At 38.0% G+C, this 27,197-nt stretch overlaps 1 protein-coding gene across 2 annotated transcripts in view; it reads left to right on the top strand.

Moving 5' to 3' along the window:
• The window catches only part of ccdc102a (coiled-coil domain containing 102A), a 37,179-nt gene extending 19,639 nt beyond the window's left edge, over positions 1–17,540 (top strand). The window contains exons 4-10 of one of the 2 annotated variants that reach the window (XM_005812981.2): positions 1,516–1,754; positions 4,038–4,146; positions 7,690–7,806; positions 9,467–9,676; positions 12,499–12,669; positions 13,564–13,667; positions 16,410–17,540. In XM_005812981.2, the coding sequence (XP_005813038.1) occupies positions 1,516–1,754; positions 4,038–4,146; positions 7,690–7,806; positions 9,467–9,676; positions 12,499–12,669; positions 13,564–13,667; positions 16,410–16,542 (1,083 nt within the window). In that variant the 3' untranslated portion in view covers positions 16,543–17,540. Of the gene's footprint in view, positions 1–1,515; positions 1,755–4,037; positions 4,147–7,689; positions 7,807–9,466; positions 9,677–12,498; positions 12,670–13,563; positions 13,668–15,462; positions 16,064–16,409 lie in introns of those variants that run through there. The other variant, XM_023333037.1, reaches the window with a different exon arrangement.
• Positions 17,541–27,197: the final 9,657 nt, after the last annotated feature.

Genomic DNA, 27,197 nt, shown 5'->3' on the forward strand with positions numbered 1-27,197 from the left:
ATGAAAAATGAACAGAAGTCATTGTAAAATAAGCTTTATTGTGTCCTCACATACACACACTAAGAGCATTGTTATATTCTTCTTCATATTAAAAGTTTCTGAGTTTAAATCACTGACTTTAACGTGGTTGTGCATGCTGACCATCAGATTGTTGCGACAGTGAAAAGATGAGTTCACATGTGGGTTTCCAGTCCACCATAATGTGTGTGGGGGTGTGCGTGTGTGTGTGTGTGGCTGCTCAGACACAGTTCAGCTTCATTTCCTGTCTCCCTTCATTGTTCCCTCAGAGTGCTTCCACATGTGGTTCAACACAGTTTTGCTTACACTAGGGCCCTCTGGTGCCTGCAATGTAGAACAACAAGTTTCTGTTTAAGTGTTTGTAGCTAAACTAATGTGATAATGTAGAAGTGAACTTAGCAGAGGGGTGGGAAGATTGCCTTTATAATTTATACATAATGATTCCAGAATTGTTTACCTGAAAAAAAGGCAAAAAGAGATTTGGGGAAGAGATGAAGCAAAGGCTCCAAGGTCTGTACTGGAAGCCAGATCAGCTCTGTGGAGGATTACTAGCCTAGGCGTGACCAGTCTATTCATTTCTATTCAGTTTATCTATACACCACCACTTAAACAAAAATAGTCATAATCCAATTTACAGGGGAAAAAACTGGTTCAATTCAGATTTCTATAGCTCAAATTGGTCTAATCTGTTCATAGCAGTTTGTTTCATTCCAACATAATTCAAGAAATCACCACAACCATCTGACAAATAACTAAATAACTAAAATATAAATTGGGTTGGGTTTTCTTTGAAAACTAAATTCTTCCTGCTGCTATTGAGGTTGTTTCCAATCATTTATCTTTGTAGCCATTGTTTTGGCCATTCTCATATTAAATTTCTCAACATGATCATTTCTAAGGCCTTTCTTCCTCCTGGTTTGCTGTGTTTCTGATAGTATGGTCCATAACATGGAAATTTCTAATATCAACTGCCATCTTTTCTGGCAGTTGAGAAGATAGCAGTGTATGTGTGTTGTTGTAGCCACCAGCTGGTTACCTGGGAGATGGACATGATGTGGAGATGCAGAAACGGTCAGAGAGGTCTAAGCTAAGACCCCACGATGTTTCACTTTTCTTCCTATAGATTCTGACCTAATATTTGTATTAATGCTGTGATCACTAAAAAATTGTCACTCTCTATTAGTCTATCATACTTTACCAAGCTTGGATGAGCCTCTACTAGGTAAAGAAGAAGGCCAAACTTGACCACATTTATCAACTAACAAGAACATCCATCTTACTTATTGGATCAGCTTTATCTGATAGAATCAGCACCTGTTCTAATGTGGCATGTTACACATGTGTTTTTGAAGAGTGCTGAGTTGAGTTGCTCTTTCCTCATGAGTGCTGTTATTTAACGTAATATTTGACTTTGTTTCCCAGCGCTAGATAATCCTGAGCGTTTTGTGCTCAGAGCTCACATTTAGCCTGGAGTGAATTTCTCTCCCTCTCTTTAAGGACTTGGAGCTGCTTGAGTCAGTCTTGCATTGTGGAGCACCAGGTTCTGATGCTCAGGACAGCTGGAGCAGTCGGGGTGTCAGCGCAACCGGCTCCCGCTCGTCATCATGTCTGAGCCGGCAGGAACGGAGCAGGCAGCTGTGGGAGGACATGAGCTCAGTGGAGGAAGATCCCAGCAAGCTCAACGCCCTGCAGCTCAGACTCGACGAATCGCAGAAAGTCTTGCTGAAAGAGAGAGAGTAAGAGGGAGCAAACCTTACTGGGGAATGGGTCACTGTGGGTCACTGGATCGCAGGTTATAAGTTAGATTTGATACCTCTGACATTATGGGGAACTAACTGCGGTTGTTTTCTTCATTGTTATTATAGCGATTATCTTCAGTTTGGTGGTGACAAATGGAAAATGTGATTGTGTGACGGAAAGCAGCAGTTTTCCAGTCACTTAGAGAATTCATCTTAAGTTTCTTATCATTATCAGTGAAAATGATACAAAAGCTTAACTGTCATAGTGACTAAAACTGTGATTTAGAATGATTGACTTTTTCATTGAATACTAAAAATGACACAAAATACAGACTCATTCAATAAATAAGAATATTATTGAAAAGTAAATTTATTTCAATAACTAATTTCTAAGTATAGTTTATATAGATTAATTAGACTGATGTTTAGGCCTGTCGCGATAAACGATAAATCAATTAATCGTACGATAAATTAAAACTATCGACGTCATTTCAATTATCGCCATTATCGTCTCTTCCGGCCTTTTTCTCTTTCTGTTAATGACACTGAATGAAAAAGGGCTCTGCTCCGGTGTTCTCCACTGACTCCTCCCTTCCTAATTTCCTTAGTGTAAAGCCCAGCGCACACTACAGGATCTTAGAGCTGTCGGGGGATTGTCGGCCCATTTTCAAAACCTGAGACCACATATTAGCCGACAGAAATCCTAGGTATAAAGGTTCGATCGGGTTCGGTCCTGCCGTGTGGTGTCCAACAATGGGCACAAAATAATGGCTACAAGTCCAGTGAACTAATTTTAAAACCAGGCATTAATCAATGCTTTACTACAATCTACCTGCAATGCATGTGGCTAGTGTCAGTGTAAAGTCCTGACTGAATGAAAATCATTATAACCTATTTACGTCACGTTAACGAAGAACAGCTGAAAAGTTACCGGGTTTATCAACTGTGGTAGGAATTTCGCTCCAACTCCTCCCCTTGTCATTTCTATATTCTTTGCATGTTCAATAAACATTAATGTTGTTTCCACATATCATCTCCAATGTCCGCTGGACTTCGGGTTGCGCCGTGTCAGCTGTTTGGGATTCCCCGACGTAATTTCCCCTCAGAAAGCACTGAGGGAATCCGCGCTTTCTGATTGGCTACGTGTCACATTCAACAGGCTGCGTTAACGATCCCAGTCGGGGGAAAAACCCTGATTTAGATCGGAGCGGCAACAACGATCTACCATAACACACCACACAATCTTAGAAAGACCAACTTTCTAAGATTGTTGTTAGTGTGAACTATTGCATCAGGTAGTCGATGTGCCCATCTTTTCCATTTAAATCTAATTATTACTGAAGAGCAACATAATATACAGACTTCATAATCTGCAGTCTTTAGGTTGAATGCAGTATTTATTTCCACTTTGGCTTTATGTTGTTTAGTTTTTATCAAGTACATTTTTTGTTAATGGAGACTGAGAATCCATTTTGTTTTTGTTTTTGGTTGTTTTGTTTATTTTGTTTATCAGTTCCAGTGTTTAGTGTTCTTTTGAAAATAAAGTGTATCTATCTTTGGCAGGAAATCACATGCATTATTATGTCATTTCCATTACATCAGTGTAAAAAGGTCTTCAAACAATATTATCGTTTATCGCAATAATTTTTTGAGACAATTAATCGCTCAGCAAAATTTGCTATCGTGACAGGCCTACTGATGTTTTAACACCTTTATTTCTCTTAATCATGACGTTCTGCTAACAGCCAAAGAAAATGTAAGATTTAAAATTAGAATATAACATCATACCAATAATTAAAAAAAAAATTAAAAATCAGAAATCTGGACTTAATGAAAAGTATGTTTAATGTCTGCCTAAAGGTTGTTATTTTTAAAAGGTACTTTTAATCTCACAAATGGAACTCTTCATTATGTATTTTCTAATTTATTGAATATGACTGTAGTAAAGGAAGAAGGAACCCAGTCATATCTGATTTTAGTTGAGTAAGGTTAGACCGGTTCTAAAATCAGCCATTGAGACTTAATTAATCTATCGATAAATCTATTTATCGATTTATTTTTAGTTTCTGAAACTTTGTCAAACAAAACCATTAAAAAGGTAGTTTCAACTAAGCATTTGTCTGAATATCGCAAAATCCGGCTAATGGAGGATGCGCTATACTGACTCTTTTATGTGGAAAAACAGATTATGAGAACAAATTTTAAAGATAGCAGTTGCCATTTTATTCAGCCAATAACCCTTCATGTGGTGTTGCTAATGTTTGTTTCTGTTTACCCCAGAGACAAGCTGGCCCTGAGTAAGAGCATTGAGAGACTGGAGACTGAACTCAGCCAGTGGAAACTGAAATACGAGGACCTTAGTAAAAGCAAACAAGAAGCGCTCAAACAGGTGAGATTGCTGGCAGAGGCTGTGGTTCATGGACTGGACCTAGTCATCTGATGACAGTCACACGCTACTACAGTGATTCCTTTAAACTGTGATGCTTAACTTTGTAACAGGATGATTTACATTTTCAGTCAGAATAAATGTTTTTCTGTTATCACAAAAAAAATAGACAAAAGTTCGTCAAATCACCCAAATCTGCTCCTCTGGTCAGTGTTTGTGAAACTGCACATCAGGTCTGAAACCAGATGGAAGCTGCTGCAGAGTTTCCCCCAATATTTTATAAGACTGGCGGGCTCACAGGATTACTGAGACTGCTCTCAACAAAGTGGTCATGACATCCACATAAATACAGACTGTGGAAGAACCACAGTGATGTTTCTGTCAGTCTTCAGTGCAGCATTTGACACTGTTGATCATATTATTGATCATAATATTGACATATTACTGAAACGACTGGAGAGTTGGGTCGGACTCTCCGGTCCAGTACTCAACTGGTTTGAATCTTACATAAAAAACAGAGAAACTTCTCTTCGAAGCAGACAGAAGTCACATGTGAGCTAGCCCAAGGTTCTCTTATTCGATATCTATATGCTACCACTAGCTCAGGTTATAACAGGAAAATAAGCTTAGCTACCATAACTACGCAGTTGACACACAGTTCTACATCATGAAGAGACCAGGTGACTCTGAACCCATTGAAGCACTGAACTGATGCTTAGAACAAATTAGTGTGTGAATGTGCCATAACTTTCTCCAGCTGGACACAAACAACACTGAAGTCATTATCTTTGAGCCTAAAGAATAACGATCTAGAGTCAACGCACAGCTTCAGTTATCACAACCATAAACTAGTAGTCAGGCCCAAAACCTGGGAGTAGCGATGGACTCTGAACCTTCAGACCCACATAAAGTGATAGAAGACCAACAAAGTCTTCACATGAAGAATATTTCCAGGATTAGAGGACTAATGTTTCAGCAAGATCTAGAAAAACTAATCAATGCATATATATTTAGTCGCATCAATTATTGCAACATTGTCTTCACAGGTCTGCCTAAATAATCCTCCAATTGCAGCTGATCCAGAACGCTGCTGCTGGCGCTCTGACTAAAATCAGGAAGATGAAGCACATCACCCAGTTCTAAAGTCCTTCCACCTGCTCCCTGTAGCTCAGAGAATAGACTTTAAAATACAGTTGTTAGTTTATAAATCCCACGATGAACTGGCGACCTGTCCAGGGTGTTCCCCGCCTCTTGTCCATTGACCGTTGGATATAGCCACGAGCAACCCTCGCAACCCCTAGGGATAAGCGTTTAAGATGGATAGTTTATAAATCATTGAACAGCTTAGCACCACAATATATTAAAGATCTGCTGTTGTTGTATCAACCTTCCAGACTTCTCATTCATTCTGGTTCTGGTCTGCTCTGCTCTGGTGTTTGTCTGGACAACAGACTGGACTGGAGATGCAACAGTGAAGCATCTATAAGTAGGGACAGAGCAGACTTGACTGCTTGAGGAAACTAAGATCCTTCAATGTTTGCAGCAAGATGCTGCAGATCTTCTTTAAGTCTGTGGTTGAGAGTGTCATCTCATCTTCCGTCATCTGTTGGGGCAGCCGCCTCAGAACCAAGGACCTAAAAAGGCTCAAAAGCCTGATAAAGAAGGCTGGTTCTGTTTGGGTTCTACTCTGGAGATGACTGGAACCTCTGGAGATGATGAAGGATTTTACTTTTAAAAAATTATGAATAGCCCTGACCGCCCTCTTTATGAAACTGCCTTGGGAAAACAGAATGTCTTCAATCAGAAGCGTCTTCAGATTCCCTCTAATACAAACCGCTACAGGAAATCTTCCCTGCTGACAGCCATCAATGTCTAATAACGCTTTGAAGAATTTGAATTAATATGAGTTACAACCGAATGTAATGTCCTTTTGAGATCAATAAAGTATTTTTGAATTTGAATGTGACAAAATGAAGAACTGAGGGAGGAGAAGGCCCTGCTGCTGTTGGACATCTGGAGCTTCTAATCCAACATTTGCTGATCATCTCAGCAGCACTGTCCTCTGTGAAGTCTTTTTGATTCAAACTGACCAAACTTTTAAAAAGGAAAAACATAAAAAGGAAAGATTTCATTCACCTGCTCTGCAATCAGTTGGGCAAAAAGCTAACTGGGCTGTTTGATATAGAGGAAATGATTTAGACTTGACATGAAGGATGACTAAAACAAGAACAGCCTGAATAATTAAAACAGAATTTTGCTGAAATAGTTAGCATCTTGTTAGCAAAGATTCAGTTTAGTGGTACTGTTGATGTCCCATCTGGGTTTTCAGTGTTTTTTGACAACCTGTTCTATGATTGGCTAAAGACATTTATTGTGTGGAGCCTTAATTCGGCCTGGACAGATCCAGCTGCAAACATCTGGCAACAAGGGCTCCGGCAGGGAGTTGGGGCAGAAAGGGAATGTGGCAGGTGAGGAGGTGTGATGTGGACACAAGTTGTCATTTACATTACTTGCACAAGGAAATATAACTAAAAAATTCACTAGGAGGTGCTGTAGACATAGAAAAAGGAGGTCAAATAAACAGTTATCATTTACAAATAAACAGGTACAAAGTAAAAAGTAAGTAGACAAGATTTAAATAACAGCTTCAAAGATTAATCAATCAGTCAATCAAATTTCAGTAAAAAGGCCGGTCAAAGTGCTTTACATCATAAAAACACAAAAATCAACAATTGAAACACTATTTTGCCAAGTGCCATCATTACACATCAAAATGTTGGTTAGTGTTTCATTTATAATTGTTCAAAAGCAATTCTGAACAGGTGGGTTTTAGTCTTGATTTAAAGGAACTCAGTGTGTCAGCTGTTTACAATTTTCTGAAAGTTTTTTCCAGATTTGTGATGCATAGAAACTGAATGCTGCTTTTCCATGTTTTTTTCTGGTTCTGGGGATGCAGAGCAGACCAGAAGGTTATAGAAACCTATAGGCTTGCCACCTCCTCCTTAGGAGAGGTGCCAAGCTGTACAACGATTTATAATCCAACTGTATTCTAAAATCTATTCTTTGAGCTACAGGGAGCCAGTGGAAGGACTGTAGAACTGGGTAATGTGCTCTATCTTCCTGGTTTTAGTGAGAACATCCGCTGCAACGTTCTGGGTCAACTGCAGCTGATGATGAATTTTATTAAGCAGACCTGTGTAGATATTGTTGCACTAATCAGTTCTTCAAGATGGCTTCTCTCAGACCTGAGCAGGAGAGGAGAAAGGCGAGGCTTGGAGAGGATAATGTGATGGTTATCCTCTCCTGTGTGTCTACTGTGCTTAGCAAGAGTAGACACAGAACATGAACCAGAGGTAACACACACCAACACTGGTAAAAAGCCGAGTGAAAACCTTGGAACTGGTTTTACAAGGACACATTTAGCATTGGAAAGAATTCTGCTTTGTTTAATAGCTGCTCTTTTCCCAAAATTCTAAAAATGAAATCCAACTCCTGAAAGATCCATGTTTTTTTAATACTATTCTTGTTTCTTTCGACACCATGTAGCTGAATCTGTTGAAGGAAATGCATCAGGATGAACTAGGCCGCATCTCTGAAGACTTGGAAGATGAACTGGGAGCACGGACCAATATGGATAAAAAACTGGCTGAGCTTCGAGCTGAGGTAAGATAGCAGGACCACAAGGACAGGTGTGCGTGTGTGTGCGTGCATGTGGGGGTGGATGTGTGGGCGTGTGGGTGTACGTTAGGGAATTTCTTGACCAGGGCCCCATGGATTCCACTTTATTGATATCAACTGGTGACAGGTGTTTCATCATGATGAAAAATACACAATGACCACCGAGCTGTTGCTGGATTGTTGTATTAGAGTTAACTTTCTTTTCATAGGAAGGGAGACAGATCATTTTATCACTAAGACATAATAAAACAATGCAAAAGAAATATAAATTTTGAAAAACAAAATAATTATTTTTATTTACAGTTAAGTAAAAACATTTTTACAAGGATTTACACCATTCTCAATCATTGGTAGAAAAATATTTATTATAGCAATCAAACTTTTCCAACTAACTGCTGCTCCAAAATGTTAACAGCACTTGCAGTTAAAGGAAAAATGTCGGCAAAACTCAAGGATTACTTTAAATCTGTATCTGCCATAGGTATGATATATTTTTGGTCTTATATGTAGGCTCTTGCACGCCAAAAAACCCATCAAGTTCTAGAAGCAGCAAAAACCTCCTGGCAGCGTTTTGCTTCCAGGCCGTGCTGTTGACCATCAGCTCATCAGCTGGTCTTTCAGTTGAAAATGATGTGGTTGTTATGACAGCTGACAACTAACCCAAGGAGTTGTACTTACGCCTGTCATGATAACAAATTTTGCTGGGTGATTAATTCTTCCAGAAATTCATTAACATGACAATGATAATATTGTCATTTTGAGACCAAAATTAATATCATAAAATGGCATAAAAATGCAAATACACCCTTTCAAAAATAATTAAGGTAATTTCTGAAGAACATTTAACACTGTAACTGGAAGACATTTTAAATATACAAAATACATAAACCATAAATAAATGAAATAGATTTTGAAGTCTCTGTAAACAAATTTGCCCTTCAAGATATATTTATCATTTGGCTCAAACAGGCTATACTGCCAGTTAAGACTTTTGTGGGGAAAAAGTATAAACTCACTACTGTGTACTGTAATACACAAATGTTTGCAGCATTTTTCAAAGTGCTGGCTTTTCAGTTAGATTTATAGGGCATCATGTCATTTGCGATTAAACAAACTCTTAGTACGCTTTATTTTGCATTGGCCTTTTATATTTGAACACCTCAATGAAAATGGACTGTCAGTAACTTGAGGCACCTGAATGAAATCTTTTGAGATTCAATCTCTTTTGTAGGAAGAGAGATACGATGAAAACAAACAAGCAATCTTATCACCCATTTTCTTATAGAGCTCATTTTATTTTATCGTGCGATTAATTGATTTATTGTTTATTGCAATAGGCATAGCCATACTGTTCAGCTCACAGTTAGCAGTCAGCCAATTTTTTGTTTGTTTGTTGTTAGTTTGAGAATAATGTTTCACCAAAGACCAGATTGAAGCCAGTTAGGCTGACTGCTTAGGTGCCAGAATCTCCAGTGTTTCACTCAAACCAGTGTCTAATGACTTCCACATCTAGCTTCAGCTTTAGTCCCCTGCATTTCTATCCTTTGTTCAGCGTTTTTCAGCTGAGCATCTGCCATGTTCTGGGTATCTATGCAATGCTGGATGTGTGGTATCAGGACTAATACTGACTGTACGTTTCCTTCAGATGGAGAGACTGCAGGTGGAGAACGCTGCAGAGTGGGGCCGCAGGGAGCGCTTGGAGACGGAGAAACTGGCCCTGGAGAGGGACAACAAAAAGCTGCGGGCTCAGGTGGAAGACCTGGAGGAGCAACTGGCCAAGAAACGTCGGCAGGCCGCCTCGGCACTTGACACAGACTTGAAGGCCATCCAGAGCGAGTTGTTTGAGAGAAACAAGGTGGGTACCACAAATCTGTAAGCAATCAAAAATTGTTTCTACAGAATTTACAGTAGTAAAGTAAAAAACATAAATTAAAGTAAATTAGTAAATTTATTATTAGTTTTCTGCTGCTTTGCTTGGTATATGCTAGAAAGCAATGGTCAGACTAGCTGTGCACAGACTCAACGCCCAAAACAAATGAGTAGGCTTCAGCTTTTCCACTCCCTCCGGTGGTGGCTCATGGGAATTACAGGTCCAGGTTGTCATACATTCACTGACTTAAAGTTAAAATGACATGGGTAGGTAACTGAATTTGATTGGTTGCTGTTCCTTCTCTGACCCGCTGGAGGAGCCAGTGACACTACTTTAGTATAGCCTACATTTAAGAAATGGAAGACAGGGTGTGTGCTGCCCAGCTCTTTGTTGAAACAAGCATTGCCATTTCCAAACTGTGATTATACATAGTAGTTGAGTTATTATGGTATTATGTTATTATTGAGTTATTATGGCTCTTTCAGTTCAGATTGTTGTGCAGCAGCGGCTAAATTCCCTGGTTTAGAAAACAAGCTGTCATGTCTCCCTGCTGGAGGGGCAGACATCAATACGGTGACAAAGCCTTAACTGCTGGATTTCAATGTCATCCAACTCCTGCCACTGAAACTTCATGTATTTGCTTGTAAAAAAAAAAATTAAAACTCAGATGTTCGGCTGACACGTACATGTAAAGCCTATCTTATATACCTCAACAAAGGTTTAAAAATCAATCGCTGTCCTCTTCTGGTCTGCTGTAAGAGAAGTTTGACTGACAGACCAACACCAACAGGTCATTTCTGCATGTTTACAGTTAAGAATCGTCACCCACTGCTGCCAACTTAACCACTTTCTTGCTATGTTTAGCAACATTTCAGGCAAAAAAAAAACTTTCAGGATCTGTGGCTGTTTGATTTTATGTTATTGTAGGAATGTTAATATTATTATTGTTATTAAGGTCTTACCATATTGGTTCATTCCTTTCTGTGGATTTTCTTGCCTTTCCTCAGTTCTTCTGCTCATCATTCCTCGACCACACAAACCGTTATCTTAATGTCAAACCTTTCTTTGTGTTTGGATGTGCATGTGGTACATTGGTGAGTTGACTTGGATTAAAGACATAAACAATATTATTACAAGATTAATACAAGATGATTTGCCCTCCATCATCTTGGAGAGCAAATCAAGATGATGATTTGAACCTACAGCTCTCATCCACCTAGAGTGGGAGTACTCAGTGTGGCTGAATGACACACTGAGTTGACAGCAGATTCTGTGGTTTATTCAGATCGATTTAAACTTATGAGGGTGAACCTGAGAGCAGAGGAGAACAAGGAAAGGTGGAGAACTCGCTGTGAGACTGGAGCTGGTGCAACCATAAGCACATCTCTGTAAGAAACAGCTCTGTAGCAAAAGCATGGAGGAACTCGCTGTTGCTCTTCTTCATCATTGCACCAGACTAGAGGGTGCTTAGTGGGCTGTTGTGCGTACATTCCTCAGCTCAGCAGCTGCACCATGCATGCTTTATGTTTCTGGAATTTTTATCATGAAATTATTCCTGTGCAATAAAATTCAGATTAATATCAGGGAGTTTTCTCCCTTTTCACTGGTAATACCAATTAGTGTGGCCGACGCTGCAGCTCTCATCTGTCTTCTAGTTCCCACTGATGCAGAGCAAGTTGACAGAAGCTTCTTGAAAGCTCTGTAGGGGGAGCCATTAGGTGAGAGGCAGTGAAGTGCCAAAATAAATCAACAACATCAAGCATGAAAGTGCAGTTGAAGATACTGCATAATTAATGAGTCCATTATCTTCAAACACAGATTTTCCATTGTCAATATCAGTGCAGTTCTATAGGTGGGTGTGGCTTCAACTCGACCATGACCACAACTTCCCACAGTTCCATCCTGAAAGACCAAATGTATGCAATGTAATACTTCCGCTGAGACCCATTAATGTGTCTGTTGGCAGCAGAGGCTGGATGATGTTTGTTGCCCTGCAGAGAAATGTCAAGGAGAAAGTTCCAACTGTATCTCTGTGCTGTAAACACACTGAAAGGAAAAGTTTGACTTTCATTGGGTTTTATTCTCACGAACAGAGTTCGACTGCAGGCGAGCTGAAAATGAAAAATCCTTCTTGTTTCAACAGAAACAGAAGAATGATCTACACACACACCTTCTGGTGAATTCCTGAATGTGGTTTTATTATTCTGCTGAATTTATCTCAGATGGATATTTCAATATAACCATGTGGGCTGTTTTTGCAAGCTTGAAAGGATATAACAATGTTGCATTTTAATAATTTTGCCTTATACTTAGATTTTTTGACACTTTATTGTTGCTATTAATGTCCACAAAAGTCAAACATTATTGTTACAAACTGGCTGGGATTAAATGGGTTCTGCTGCCTAGAAGTCATAATATTTCAAAATACAGATGTTCATATTGTAATACTTCTTTTCATATGCAAATATAGAAATTAAGGTGTAACTCTTGTTTTTTTTGTTTGTTAGTTTTTTTAGATTTTAGGATAGTTTTGTGCATCAAAATACAAATTTTCACATTTAACCCCCAAAAAGAGCTAAAAATAAAACAAGTACAAGTACTACATTTAGCTTCAAATAAATGCTAAAACCTGGTATTTAATTATTTAATTACAATTGAGACAATGGAATTGGTCATGTTTAATCTCCTATTTTTTCTATAACTTAACCTTGAACCTATTAAAGAAGTTGTGTGTGTCCTTCAGGCCTCAGAGGTTTAGCAGATAATCAGAGGTGTCATGATCTCATTGCTGTGTGCTGCGTTTGCAGGAGTTGGCCGATCTTCGTCATGTTCATGCAAAGCTCAAGAAGCAGTTCCAGGAGCGCACTGCGGAACTGGCCCATGCCAACCGAAGGGTGGAGAGCCACGACAGCGAGGTCAAGAAGCTCCGTCTGAGGGTGGAGGAACTGAAAAAAGAACTGGGCCAGGCTGAAGACGAGGTACGAACACATATATGTTCATCTTTTAGGGCCTGGGTGTCAAATATGCGTAACATTTCCTAGACTTTGTGTATTAAATGAGTAGAAGATCTGTTGCTTTAAATAACTTTTTCAAAACTGATCCAACAGCAGCACAAATAGCTTGGTATGTTAGAGTGTGATGCATTTCAATCTGGCAGATTCATTGTCTATAAAAATATTCACCCCCTTGGATGTTTTAATCTGTTATTGTGTTTATTATTTTTAATGGCATAATGGCTTTTTTTTTGGACAAAAAAAATTACAAAATGTTTGTCAAAGTGACAACTGATTTTCACAAAGCAATGACAATTAAAGCAATATGTAACATGAAATACTTATGTAAATTACATAAATATTCACCCCTTTAAGTCAATATTTAATATCCGCTCCTCTAGCTGCCATCCCAGCAGGTCTCAGTCAGGATGTAGGCCAGTTGCAATAAGGAGTAAATCAATCACAATAACAAGTTTTACTGAACAATGAATTCTCATTGCAATAAATGATAATAATGTTGTTTTGAAACCATTTTCAAGTAAACAATGGTAATGACATAGTGCAAGAACACATTCTCAGAGGTCAATAAACTGTAAATTGTAGAGAACAGGAAGACATTTTAAATATCCAAAATAAACAAAACAACAGAAACAACAAATAAAACAAATTATGAAGTCTCTGTAAACAAAACTGTCCTTCAAAAAATGGCTAGATGAGACCAAAGCAAATTATGGATATTATTGAGCTTGTTTTAATTTATCATGTGATTAATTGATTTATTGCATAGGCATGTCGCAACATTTTTTTTTTTTTATGTGATGAACATACTGAAAACCATCACAACTCACTGTGTGGGTGTGCGTGTGTGTGTGTGTCCAGCTGGATGAATCTCATAACCAGACAAGGAAACTGCAGAGGTCTCTGGATGAGCAGGTAGAGCAGACTGAGAATCTGCAGGTCCAACTGGAACACTTGCAGTCAAGGTGAGATGTACACACACGTGTGGACGTCTGTTCATTTTTCATCTATTTTTACAGAGTGCCCCTAAACCTAACTATTACCAGTACATGGATAACACTAACCTAAAATAAACTTAATCCACACCTTAGTCCTAAACTTAAACCCTAGATCAAAAACATAACTTTTTCTCATAAGGAGAAAAAGTTATATAAAGTTATATATGTTGTATACAACAACATAGTATATATGTTGTTGTCCCAACAACATATGGAAGCTGGGGCTGTGTTTATGTTGATTTCTCAAATCACTCTGACGCCTGGCATGGCACACAGCAACACAACAAGAGAGCTCTCTGTTACTACGGTAACATGTGATAGGGAGCTTGGTGATTGGCTGCTGAGGCTCATAGTGACAATGTGGAGAAAATGGAGAGAAGACAAAGAGAAGAGGAGGGGTAAGGCTGATGGAGAGAGAGGTTAGCTGAGTGACAGAGGTTCAGACACATATGCACTCACACACACACCTCCAGCTGAACCTGGTGGGTTCTGAGTGGAACCCAAACACACTAACTCTACATATTAACTTCCACACAGCTGAGACCATGGAACCTTAATTGAAAGATAAGTTTGTTGAATTTAAACTTTGTTAGCCATCATGACCACTGATTGATGAAATTAGTGACTTTCTCTGTAATGTTTCTTCTGGAAAACCAGTCTAAAAGCAGCCATGTATGTGGATGTAACTTGGATCTTTTGAGATTCAGTCTCATCCACACTGTGTGACATCTCCCCCAGTATGACAGCCGTGGGTCCTGTCAAAGCCGCAGAAGAGCATAACCAATGAAAGACTTCATCTGGTTCAGCAGGTCTCCGGTAGTTAAAGTTCTGCACATCTCAACAGATTTGTTGCTACCCCACAAACCCCACATTGTTTATTCTGGTTCCTGTTGAAACAGCCATGTTTGTCCCGGACAGCTGACCATAAATTAGTTGGCACTTCACAATAATCTGAAATGATAAAATAACCAACAAAACATCATGACTACATGGTTTATAGTGTGATGTTCTGGTTTTGTTTGGAGCTTTCTTTTTATTGCAGTCTATTGATGGTTCTGTTTGTAACAACCCATCCTGTTAAACTGCATGTCTTCAGAACAGATTTAGACTTTTAGACTTTATTGTCTCTAAGGGGAAATTTGTTCCCACTAACCAGTTAGCGCTAACGTTCTCCACAATTTTGGAGAAAGTTGCTTATGTCCGACTGCAGACTTACTGAATCTTGACCTGAATGAAATTGGTGAAAAATTTCAGTCTGGTTTTAAATTGTAGCACAGCACTGAAACTGCCCTTTTAAAAGTTTTAAATGAACTTCTATTCACTGTTGATGAAGGTAAATCAGCAGTTCTTTTACTTTTAGGTCAGTCTGCTTCTTTTGACACTCACAACATCCTTTTGACCCGTTTATAGTCACTTGTTGGTATTCGAAGTACAGCACTAAATTGGTTTCGGTTCTTTCTTTTAAACAGAAGTTTTTCTGTAAATCTAGGACAGCATTTCTCTTGTGTCTGGGGTTCAATAATGGCACCTGTTCTTATATCTGCTGCCTCTGGATTATATGTTTAAAAAGCACAAAGTCTCTTTTCATTGTTTTGCAGACAACATTCAAATCTATCTACTTGTAACTACAAATGACCAACAGTCTGCTGTACATATGTTACAGGATTGTCTTCAGGATGTACTGTACATGCATGGTTAAGAGCAAATTTTCTGAACTTAAATAAGGAAAAAAACAGGTAAATGTAATCTCCCTGCTTCACAGTGGGGAAGGTGTAGGCCTGGAGATGAGCCATGCCTGGTTTCCTTCAAACATGATGCCGGCCTGCCATTCACACCAGACTTCAGTCTTTGTCTCATCAGACCAGAGAATCTTGCTCCTCCTAGTCCAAGAGGCCTTCAGGAGCCTTTAGGAAAACTGACCTGCACTGTAAACTGTGGTACCTATGTATGTAGCCTGGTGTGTGCCTTTCCAAATCAAGTCTAACTGAATTCACCGCTGGACTCCATTCAAGCTGTAGAAACATTTCAAGGATGTTCAGTGGAAGCGTTTCCACTGAACATCCTTGGATGCGTATCCATTTTTAGCCTCATGGCACGGACTGCGAATACTTACATAAATTGGATTTCTTGGTTTTATCTTTTTAATAAATTTGTTAAACACTCAAAAACAAAATCAGACTTATTCAAAGTGTAATGTGTTGCTGGCTCACATTGGTCTGAAACTTGGTCTGAGTTGTTAAATAAGCTTCATAATAAGCCTATTTAAACAGGACTACAGCATCTCCTGTTCTCAGCCTTCCTCTTGTAAAACTTCATCACCTTCCTTCTACAAACTCACTTTGATAAAAAAAAACAACAACTAGTGTTTGGGGCTGTGTTTATGTTTTATATTTATATTTATATTCCGGAGTAACCTCATAACATTGGAACCTCAAAACATTGTTCTGAGCCGTGTGCAACGAAATTTCGTTCTGTATACACCCTGTGCATGCAAAATGATAATAAAGTCAGTCTAAGTCTAAGTCTAAGATAAGCTACTGAATACGGATAGCTACTTCACACAACTGTACATCCATAAATTTCTTTGAGATGCTGTACACACACGACTGATCAGCACATCACCGTATGAGAAATTCCCCTGCAGACAGACTGTGGGCTCTGTGCGACAGACTAACATGCTGACATGGACTCTCCCCTCCCCACCACCAGGCTGAGGCGGCAGCAGCAGAGTCCTGCTCTGTTTGGGAAGATGCGATCTGCTCGCTTTGGTCCTGAAAACCCAGATGGCCCAAGAAGTGATGTTGATGAGGAAGAGGAGGACCTGCAGTTACAGATTCCATGACATATGTCCCCATCCACAAATGAACAGGATATTGGGACGTCAGCAGTCACATGAACAATATGAAGTCTAGGAAGTGTTTTGCAGAAAGGGTGAAGTATTACTGGACATGAAAATATCCTAAAACTTTCATCTAGATTTAAATCCAAAAGTCAGTGTCTGTTTCTTGTTCAAACTGTAAATTCATGTAGACTTCTCAGGATGTCAAATAATTTCTGGTCATGAATTAATCAAATCTGAACAGTCAGCAGGTCTTCTTTTAGGAGACCTAGACCACAAGATTTAAATCAGGCTGCACCGTGCCAAGCACACACCAGGAGCCTCATGTATAAAAGAGTGCACAACTTTCACACTAAAAACTGACATACGAAAAAATTGTGAAAAGTGCAGCGCACAAAAATATTCGGATGTATAAAACCATGCGTACGCACATACCTGAGCTCATTTCCTTTATAAATCCTAATTTGCAGGAAATGGAGCGCAGCTGCTGGTCTGTCCTGTCGCCACATATGTAAATTAGTATAAATGCCCAGAAGGCTGCCACCACAAGCAGCAATAACCATGGCAACGGTTTTTGCATGTAGCAGTATGAATATTTAAAATTATTATTATTACGTATCCTAAAAGGTGCTTTCAGGGCATATAAGATCACCTCACAAAAAATAAAAATAATACATTTTAGAGAAAAAATTCCAAAAAGAAAATAAAATGGAAATGCTTGTTTGAACAGTAGAGCTTTCAACTGAGATTTAAAGACAGACAGTGTGCCAGAGAGTCCTTTGGGGTGAGTAGGGAATGTGGAAGTTTATTCTATAATAATAGAGAAATCATGTGTATTGCACATTTACAGAATGGAGATGCTTTCTATTCATAAAGGTGTATTCAGAAAGCTGGCATAGCTTGACTGAAGGATGATTGTCTGACCCAGGGGTGCCCAAAGTCGGTCCTAGAGGGCCGGCATCCTGCACGTTTTAGTTCTCTCCCTGGTGGTACCAACAACCTTTTCAGCAGGTCAATGTTCTTCTTAGGCCTTCTAACGAGCCATCATTTGATCCAGGTGCTTTAAACCAGGGAGAGAACTAAAGCATGCAGGATGCCGGCCCTCCAGGAGCGACTTTGGGCACCACTGGGACCTGTCAGCAGGTCCAGCTGAACCTGCACCAGTAACTCATAGCTCCTTTAAGTTCTGCACAGAGATCCAGGATGATCAGTCTGGACAATCTAAATGCTAATAAACCATCTTTAACATTTCCCAGCAGATCAATATGTCTCTGATAAAACGATCCCTCGGATTTCTACTATTGCTGGGTTGAAGATGATGTAGCACCGACGTCATCCAATGCAGATGGAGGGCAGGAAGTAAATTCAGAATGTTTATTTCTGCTGATCCAGCATCAAAATGCCAAAAGTCTGTGTCCTGTATGGTTGTTCCAACCGTTCTAATAGAGAGAAAGATAAACATTATCTTTTACATTTACTACCTTGTAAAGGTAGTTGATCACAGGATAGTTAATTTAAAAAAAACTTACCAGAAAAAAATAAAAGGAGTGAAGTGGATCAACAATCTAGGGCTAAAAACAGGAGGTGCGGAAACTAACAACGCCAGAGTTTGCAGCGCCACTTTCTATCAGGTAACAATCGCATTGTTTAAATTGTATTTTCACATACTTTAATGGACAGTTACTTAAAAAGACAAGCATTCATATGTAAGATAAGATATATTATTTTATGCCCTAGTTTGATAGTCCACAGAGTGCTAATGTTGTTAGCATAAAACTCAGTGCAGAGTCCCAGACAGTAAATATAATGTTTATTCAGTGGGATGAATAAACATGAACTAAAAAAGAAAAGCTATATAACCTACTCAGCCATACAATCACAGTGAGCTGTGACTATTCCCCCACAGGATTCGTGTCTGGCCATGAACACAGGGTTTCTGTATCGCTGAGAATGGTTGACCTACACTGGACCTGAATCTAGCGTCCTACAACGACTCAACATTAACATACAACTTCAGCATGAAGTTGGGTTTACAGAAGATAAATAAATTATTTACCAGCACATAAAAATAACGTGTTAGTTTGTTGTTAGTGATACCGTTGTTATCGTAGACTAATTGCTTTAAATAGCACAACTCACTACTCACCTGGCAGAAACAAGTCAACAGTCATTTAATACTTCTTTTGATCCTAAATGGTCGACCCAACCTTAAACAAAATATTTGTATGTTTCCAGGTTTTTGAAAACTTTCTTCTGGCTCGTTGTATAATATGAGGTTGCAGCACCAGATAGTTACAGTATGTCTATCTCCTCGACGCCGGGTAAATCCTCAAGATTGTATGACAAGTCTTTTTATTCGACGAGATGATATGGGTCACATCCTAAATATATGTGTATTTTTCCGAGATACCTTGTCTGTTCCAGCCTATTTAGAGCATTGGCGTACTCACTGTGATCCATTTTTCTCTGTTTTGAACTGGACCACTTCCGGACCTCCATCTGAATTTCGCACGTCATCCGGGTCATGTGTCTGAAACCCAGCATTTGGCGATGCTCTCCATCCGAGCCAAAGCATTCCACAATTACACAGCACACCTTTGCACAGCTACTTTATCTACACATCTTGATCACCTTTAAATTTTTCAAACCTCACCTGTTTGGAGTTAATCTGCTTATCTGACTCAATTTTCTTTTTCAGTGATAATAAATTACCCTGCAGATAACATGCATTTTTTTCATGCGTTTCGGCGCATAGACCGATCCGTTACATCTTTATGTGACGAGCTGAGGAAATTTACTATGTACATTCAAGTGAGGTGTTCACCTCCCTTTATTTTATTTATTTTGTATGTGTGTTATGTTATTGTCTGAGGATAACTGTGGTTCAGTTTCATCGTTTACATTTAAACAATGAAAGATTAGAATTGTGAAAAAACATCGGGTTCAATGCTCCTTGGGTTAAATAACACTGAATGGAGTCAGATCTCACTGTATTTAGGTGAGTTTTGGCGCTTTGTTGTTTATTGTCCACAAAATTTGAGTGGCTGCCGCACATTTTCACAGGGGGTAGAAAGTTTGCACTTTCATTTTTATACATGCCAACTTGTGCGTAAAATATGGTGCCGCACATTTTTTGTGCGTACGCATGAGGCCCCTGGTCCTGACGAGGCTACGCACTCGCTAAATCTCACATATATATGAGAGGCCCCATGGGCCAAAACTTACTGACTCTCGCATATACCATCAAACTCCTATACATAGACCAATATGCTCTCAAATCAACCTTTCATACTCCATTAAAAATATGTTTTTCCCTGAAGGAAAGTCTATATGTTAATATAAAAAAATATTGTAAATAAAATAGTTCACTAAAATGTGAAATCAACTAAAATGATTTAGCAATTTTAATTACATTTTCTTTTTTGCTTGAGGAAAAAGTGCTTACAAAAAACAGTTGTGAAATTATGTAATGTGTTTTAACATGGAGGCTGAAGAAACTCCTCCTGGCACTTGAGGACTGTACCTCTTAATTTAAAAAAAAAAAACGTTCCTGATACATTTTGGTTATTTTAAGGTTGTTTTTTGTGAACACATTGCAAATAGTAGAAACATGCTGGTAACGCACAAAAAAGCAATATTGATGTATTTATAGCCACACTATAAATTTTAAATTCATACCGAATTCAGTTAGATTGCCTTTTCAATGGGTGGTCCAGCTACCCAACGGTTGCATCATTGCTTTTAATGAGGTTGGACAAACTACAAAACCAAAGAAAAAGTGGCAAACTGTTTGATATAAATATGATAAAATAAAACATGTTAGGCCTCCGGTCATGAGGGACTGAACTACAAGAGGTTGGTATAAGAACTATTAATCCCATAGGTTCCAAAATATGTTTCACTGTCTCTTCCTTTTTCCACTGCTCCCTGCCTCCCATCCCATGGTGGTATTCTTCCCTATCAAGCGTAATATGATAGGGATAATTAAATTCATGAAACTCTCTCACAATCTGTGCCACACCACCTGATTCTTCCTGCCCAAACCAATTCTAGTCCTCAAGGCCTGGAGTCCAAAAACTTACACATGTTCCTGAATCAACAATTATCTCATCAGTATCAGTAGTAGTAGTAGTGTACTCATGTTGAAGTGGAGACACATTTAAAAGTTGCAGGACACTTGTGGACTGGAAGTGATGACCCCTAATGTACAGACATCGAGAGATAAGGTCAGTTTGTTTTTTAACGAGTTCTCCCTCCCATTAGGCCACAGGATTGGAAAAAAATGGGCAGCTGCTGTTCCACTGATGAACTTATTCTAGAGACAGACAGGTTTAAAATGCAGTTTTTTGTTTCCAAGAGTGTTGTCCTGCTCATGAAGCAGGTTTAAACAACTGTTAAAATTGTTGTTTAAACCTGTTAATATTAATTTCTATGAGACTGAACTTTTCGTTCTGTCTCATAGAAATTAATATTAATGTAATAAAATTGTATTTCATTTTATGATGAAAACTTGTCAGGGCCTTGAAATAACATCTTTACATCCAAATGGTAATCTTGACCTTTGGGATCACATATTTTTGCTTTGAAAACACTAATTGGCTATATATTGCACGATTTTAATATTTTTTTATGTTTCCACAGTAAATTATTTTTTTCTCACAAACATCATGGTGAATGTGAGATTGAATGGTGTATTGTATAAATAAGAATAATTAAAAGTGTGACTTTGAGCCAGGATCAGACTCATCTGTCGTTGTGGTTGATGGTAAAGTTTGACAGCTCTTCAGACTGGAGCTGTGAGGTCTAGGTGCAAAAAAGAACTAATATGACCTTTTAATAAACTTTCACAAATTAAGTAAATTTTTTATAGTTCACAAACTTAAGTTTCTAAATGTTATGTTATTGGTGAAGAATAATCTAATCCAGGTTTGAAGTTTCTAAATTGTGTAGTTTTTAAACTAGAGCAGATAAAAGATTCTCAAGATGGTGAGAAAAAATGTGGAATTGCCCTTTAGCCATTTCCTGAAGTAATAAGTGAAAGCCAACTTCAGCTTCATAACTGAAGCTGAAGTTCAGCATTTACTGCAGCAGCAGATGGAGTGCCCAGTCTCTGACTGTCAGCTCGTATCTAACATTTCAGATATTGCTCATATTACTGTGGAAGCATTTACTATATTATTTAGAAGACTCATTACTTAAATGCCTGAGTGGCTTCTGCTCAGCTATTTTCTCCTAAAACCCATGACAATCTTCTTTATTACAGGCGTCCAATCAGAAACTGAGAATTGAAGATAATTTCCTTTTCCATCAAACTCTCTCACACATACCACTATACTCATCCACACAGACCACCATTAATTCTCACTTTCACAATCAAACCCTCCTATATTTACTGATATTCTCATGTTCTGTCATTCAATCTCACATTTACTATCATGTTTTCATAATAACAAAGCTACATAAATGGAGATAATGGTTGAATATTTTTGTAGAAATTTAAACTACAATCAGTTTAATTTGGAAATACAATAAACTCAAAAATGAAACTTAAAAAAATATGTTTATTGAAGGATAAAATAATTTAATAATGAATACATCTCTGGCTTTCGCAAAATTTCATTATGCTTTTTTGTAAATATAAATTTAATATTATATATTTAATATAAAAAATTTATAAATAATTAAGTTTATTTCAAACAGATATTTTTGGTGTGTGTTTGGTAATACTGCACATAAGAGAGTTAATTAGTATATGTAAAAGAGTTTGATGGTATATGCAAGAGAGTTTGTAGGTTTTGGCCCATGGGGCCTCTCATACATATGATTTGATGTATTTACAAAGACATACAACAAGCAGACAACAACCAGTGGCTGGAGTGAGACTCCATGTCTCATAGGATGAGTGCATGTGTTACTATATCATCAGAATCCAGTTTGTGTCATCAGTTTTTAATTTTACCTCAAATGCACAAATACTGCAGCTTTCTTATTTGAACAGTGCTACTGTAAAAAACGAGCTCAATCCTTCATTTACATAAGCAGTATCTATATATCACCCTATGTTGTTTTTCAGATGAAAAGTCTGTTCTGCTGGCTGAAGTGTTAATTGATGATCTTGATATCATCCTTGGGTTCAACTTACTGTTCTGATGTTTTTCTATATTTCATACCCATCCTGCAAAACTGAACCTGCAAAGAATGATATGCTGCAGCTGCTTGATGGATGATTGTCCGACTGTAAGCAACATTAGCTTATAAACCCTATTGTAAATGATCTGGAAGTGATGTATTTAATATGGCTGCAGCTGATCAATGACAACAAAACCATGTTAGTATTAAACCAGGAGAAAGCATCAGTTAACATATGTATAGATACTGAAGGATGAGAAGCTGAGAGAGACTCTGTTACTTGGGAAATAACAGTCCATCAGTGAGACGTGCTTCTGGGATGGAAAATATCCCACAAAGATATGGTCAGGTCAAGTTTGGAAAATACCAACAAGTTAGACATGGAGAAAGCTCTGACCTCTTGGTATGAAGTAAAATGTCTACTTCATTTTACCAATCAGGCAGTATGTCTGAAGCACTGTCCACACACCAACTCCATCAGCACAACCAAGATGCTTGAGAACTGATAAAACTTGAGACACTGACTGGTTGTTTATTTCTGCAGATCTTTGCTGTTAATTATACCCAGAAGTATCTTTATTGGTGTCCGTCTTTTCAATTTTTTTTACATTTTCTGTGTGAACCCCCAGATTTCAGTCTGAGCTTCAGTGACATTGTGGTTAAAATGAAAGTGCTAAAACTCAGCAGACTTCTTTGTTACACTTTAAGTTTCAGTCAAAGTTGACACTTTGCACCAACTTTTAAACTTCCGAATTTATAACTCATCCTGTGACTTGCATTCAGACCAACTATGTAGTTCCTCTGCTCACTGGGACATGCTGATGTGATTACTTGTTGATGGTCATCTTAAATAATGTACAGTTCTGCATAAACAGTTGTGGAATTTTTCAATTTTCCTCCTCAAATTCCTAAAGTTAGGATCAAGAGAGGGAGTAAATGTGTCATGAAAGAATGAATCACAGTTAATGCAAGCCAATGTCATTGCTTTGAGTTTTTAATGTTGAAACTAGCAGGTATTGAAGAGGAGGCTATGTTTGAGGACTATGTCTCTGCTCCTCTCGGTCTCAGTACTTACCCACTGAATCCACAATCACTCTGCCTCAGGCTTATCTCTGATGCTGGAAGAGGACCAATATATTTGTAATGATCGTCACTCTGTATTCCTACTATTTATGCTGTTGTTATAAATGTGTTTTTATAAAGGTTGTGCACCACAGTCGTTTCTATTATCTCTATAAATGTCAACTGTACATACAAAGAAATTTGTCTTTTTTAATGTTTTTTATTAGATGTTTTCCAGAAAGTGTCGGTTTCCTATGTCTGTTTTCACTGTAGCAGAAAACACCATAATACAAATAGTCACTAATACAGATGAGACATGTGGAATGACTGGAATGTTATGATACAGCCATAAAGTTTCTGGGAAAATGTCCTATTGACAGATGAGACAACAAATTTTACGTTTTCATTTGTCTTACAAACGGATAAGTACCCCAAACAGACAGCTAAAAACACCCAAGAATGGCTAGGAGGAAAACATTGGACTATTCTGAAGTGGCCTTCTATGAGCCCTGACCTAAATTGTGAGCATCTTTGGAAGAAGCTGAAACATGCCGTCTGGAAAAGGCATCTTTTAAACCAGAGACAAGTAGAGCAGTTTGAGGAGTGGCCCAAATACCTGCTGAGGGGTGCAGAAGTCTCATGGACAGTTATAGGAATCATTTGATTGCAGTGATTTCCTCAAAAGGTTGCGCAACAAAATATTAAGTTAAGGGTACCATTAACTTTGTTCAGGCCTGTTTCATTAATTATTTTTTTTAACATAATTCTGTTGAAGCATGTTTGAAAATGTCTGGCTTTCAATTGTTCATTTTCATCGCATCTTTATTCATTATTACCTTTGTCAGATTGAAGGTATTTCTGTGACCGTTTCATTAACCGAGCGGTACCAACAATTTTGTCCATGTCTGTATAATGTCATCAACCCTGGAGTTCTTCTCCAGTCATCTATTCTTTGCTTCAATATTCCAGTTTTCTCACCACTTAGTTGACTGTAGTCCTTAGCTCACAAACCTCTTCCATAAGGCTCATGAGGTTGAGTTGTTTGACCTCTTTGCTGATTTCCTCAAAAGTAAAGTTGAGTGACGTCTTGACCATTAATTCCTCAACTAGTTTTTTGATTGTCATTGCTATCTTCTTCCAAGAAGATGGGGAAATATAAATCCATCAATTTCTTCTTGGTAGAGAAAGGACAGAAAGAAAAAAACAAGACTTCTCTCACAGAGTCCATTTGATCTAGACCTCCAACAAAGCAGAGTGGTTTTGTCAAAATTCCTCCAAAATGGTTCAATAAAATGAAAATAACAAGTTTCCAAAGTGAAAATGTATCCTTGATTTAAACAAATAGCAATGTGTTCCAGAAAATTATATTGGACTGTAGCTTTCCTTTGCACAGGAGTAGTGTTTAGCAATCATCCTTGAAGCGGCCATCTTGTCAACTTGCTCTATTTTGAGTTGAATATAAAGCCTTCCTTTTTTCTTCCTTATATGTCTTGCTGAGAGGCGATTCATGAGAGTCTTACATATATGTCTAATGATTCCATTTAGTCTGGTGGTGCCCTGATTCAACTAAAGAAACTCTACCAATAATTTCATTAATTATAGTTTATCACTCATGTTTTTTAAGGTTCTAGTGGTATTTATGTGAAGGTTGTCAGACAGGAAAGAGGGTTGTGAAAGACAGGGGAGACATGTGGCGAAGGTCATCAGGTGGGGACTCAAACCAGTGACGGCCGTGTTGAGGACTGACGCCTCCGTAGACCCTTGCATCACCACAGCACCCTATTAGTCATCATTTTTATAGCTTCATAAGCCAAATATTACATTATCTCTTTTGCACAACAATAATAAAAACAAAAAACATAATTTTTTGCCCCCATTTAAAAGTTCAATTGAGTGTTGTTTGCAGATTAAATTTTTGGGCTGTATCTTCTTTGCTGCTGAAGAACAGGTCTGCTCCAAAAGGTGTTGATTAGGAACATGTACATCTTTTTGTATTATTTATGTAAATGAAGAACATGTTGCACCTCTTCTGTTTTATGTTGAGTGTCTGGTTTTCTTAAAGTGCAGCAAAAGTGACTAATAATGATGCTGTAATACTGTAGCTGCTGTGTAATTATAAGTGTGATGCAGCTTCTTTTATGGTACAATATAATTTCATAATATCAACTAAATAATTTATGTTGAACCCATCTTTCTGCTGCAGTTGTTTAGCTTTTCTGTTCAGTAACAGGTAAATGTATTCTGTTTGTCCTGAACAAAAGCACTGAAGACATTTTTACACAAAGTTGCTCTATTTTTATTGTTCCAAAATGATTATAATTCTAATTCTCTTTTTAATACAGTTTTGCAGAATATTTTACCTTCTCCAAATGACTGAAATTCTGAAAGCTGTCATTATTAATACTTTAATATTAAAATATTTCTTACATCCTTCTGTTATTCTGCTAAAACTGTTAAACAAAATGTAGTTGATGGAACATATGGTTTACACAGACAATAAAGACTGCTACCATCACCTTATAACTGGAATAGCTTTTTGGCATAATTAAATCTTTAATATGTTCAGCAGCAGGCAGCATGGAAGGAGTAGTTATACGTGAGGGAGAAAGAAGAAGCAGCAAAATTTAAAGTAGAAGTTGTCACATTATTAAGCTTGAAATAATTAAAAATCATGATTAAATCTGACCAGATCATCTTCCAGGTTGCCAGGTTTTCAAGTGGCAACTTTCTTTCACTTCATCCTGAAATTTCCTCTTCATCCTGCAGTCCAGGAGGCTTTTAATGTCACTGCTGATATGTGATGAATTAAGAAAAAATCTACAACTACAAGTCTGATGTTATTCATTGATATCTATTTTAGGAAAGACTTCAGTCTAAGAAACAAATATAAAAAACAGTTTCATAAATTTGTGAAATATCTTTTCATATTAAGTTTATGAATTGTAAATGATTACACATCCAGTTCTATTTATCAGAGGTAGATGTAGCAGTTTATTTTGTTGTTTATGGAAGTGCAGTTCCCACTTTTTTTTAACTTAGTTTTGAAAAGACAGTCACTGGGACAAAAATATGGTTCTTCCCAAGGGAAACCCATTCAACTGATATATGGGAAGATGAGGAGGTATGCATGAAAATGTGACAGCAATGGGAGCTGGCATGAAGCAGTGGTTCTGCAGAGTAGGCAAGAGTCTCCACCCTTTAGAACAGCTCTTAGTCTCAAAAGTAACAGATGGTCCTTAATGCTCTGAGAAATAAACAGACATAAAAAATAAAAACACTGTTGGGATTTTTTTTAGACTAAAACCATTTAAGGATGTTCAGAGGCTGCTTAATGGTGATTTTTTTTGTGCAAAGTTGTGTGGGCTGCAGTCCATATGGCCCAATAGAGAATCCGAAGCTCAGAACACATCTAAAATGTAACCGTGTTAACAGGAAACTGAGCAGAGGAATAGCTATAGTGGAAACAG

The sequence above is a fragment of the Xiphophorus maculatus genome, chromosome 4, assembly GCF_002775205.1.
Source record: "Xiphophorus maculatus strain JP 163 A chromosome 4, X_maculatus-5.0-male, whole genome shotgun sequence".
Taxonomy (NCBI): Eukaryota; Metazoa; Chordata; class Actinopteri; order Cyprinodontiformes; family Poeciliidae; genus Xiphophorus; species Xiphophorus maculatus.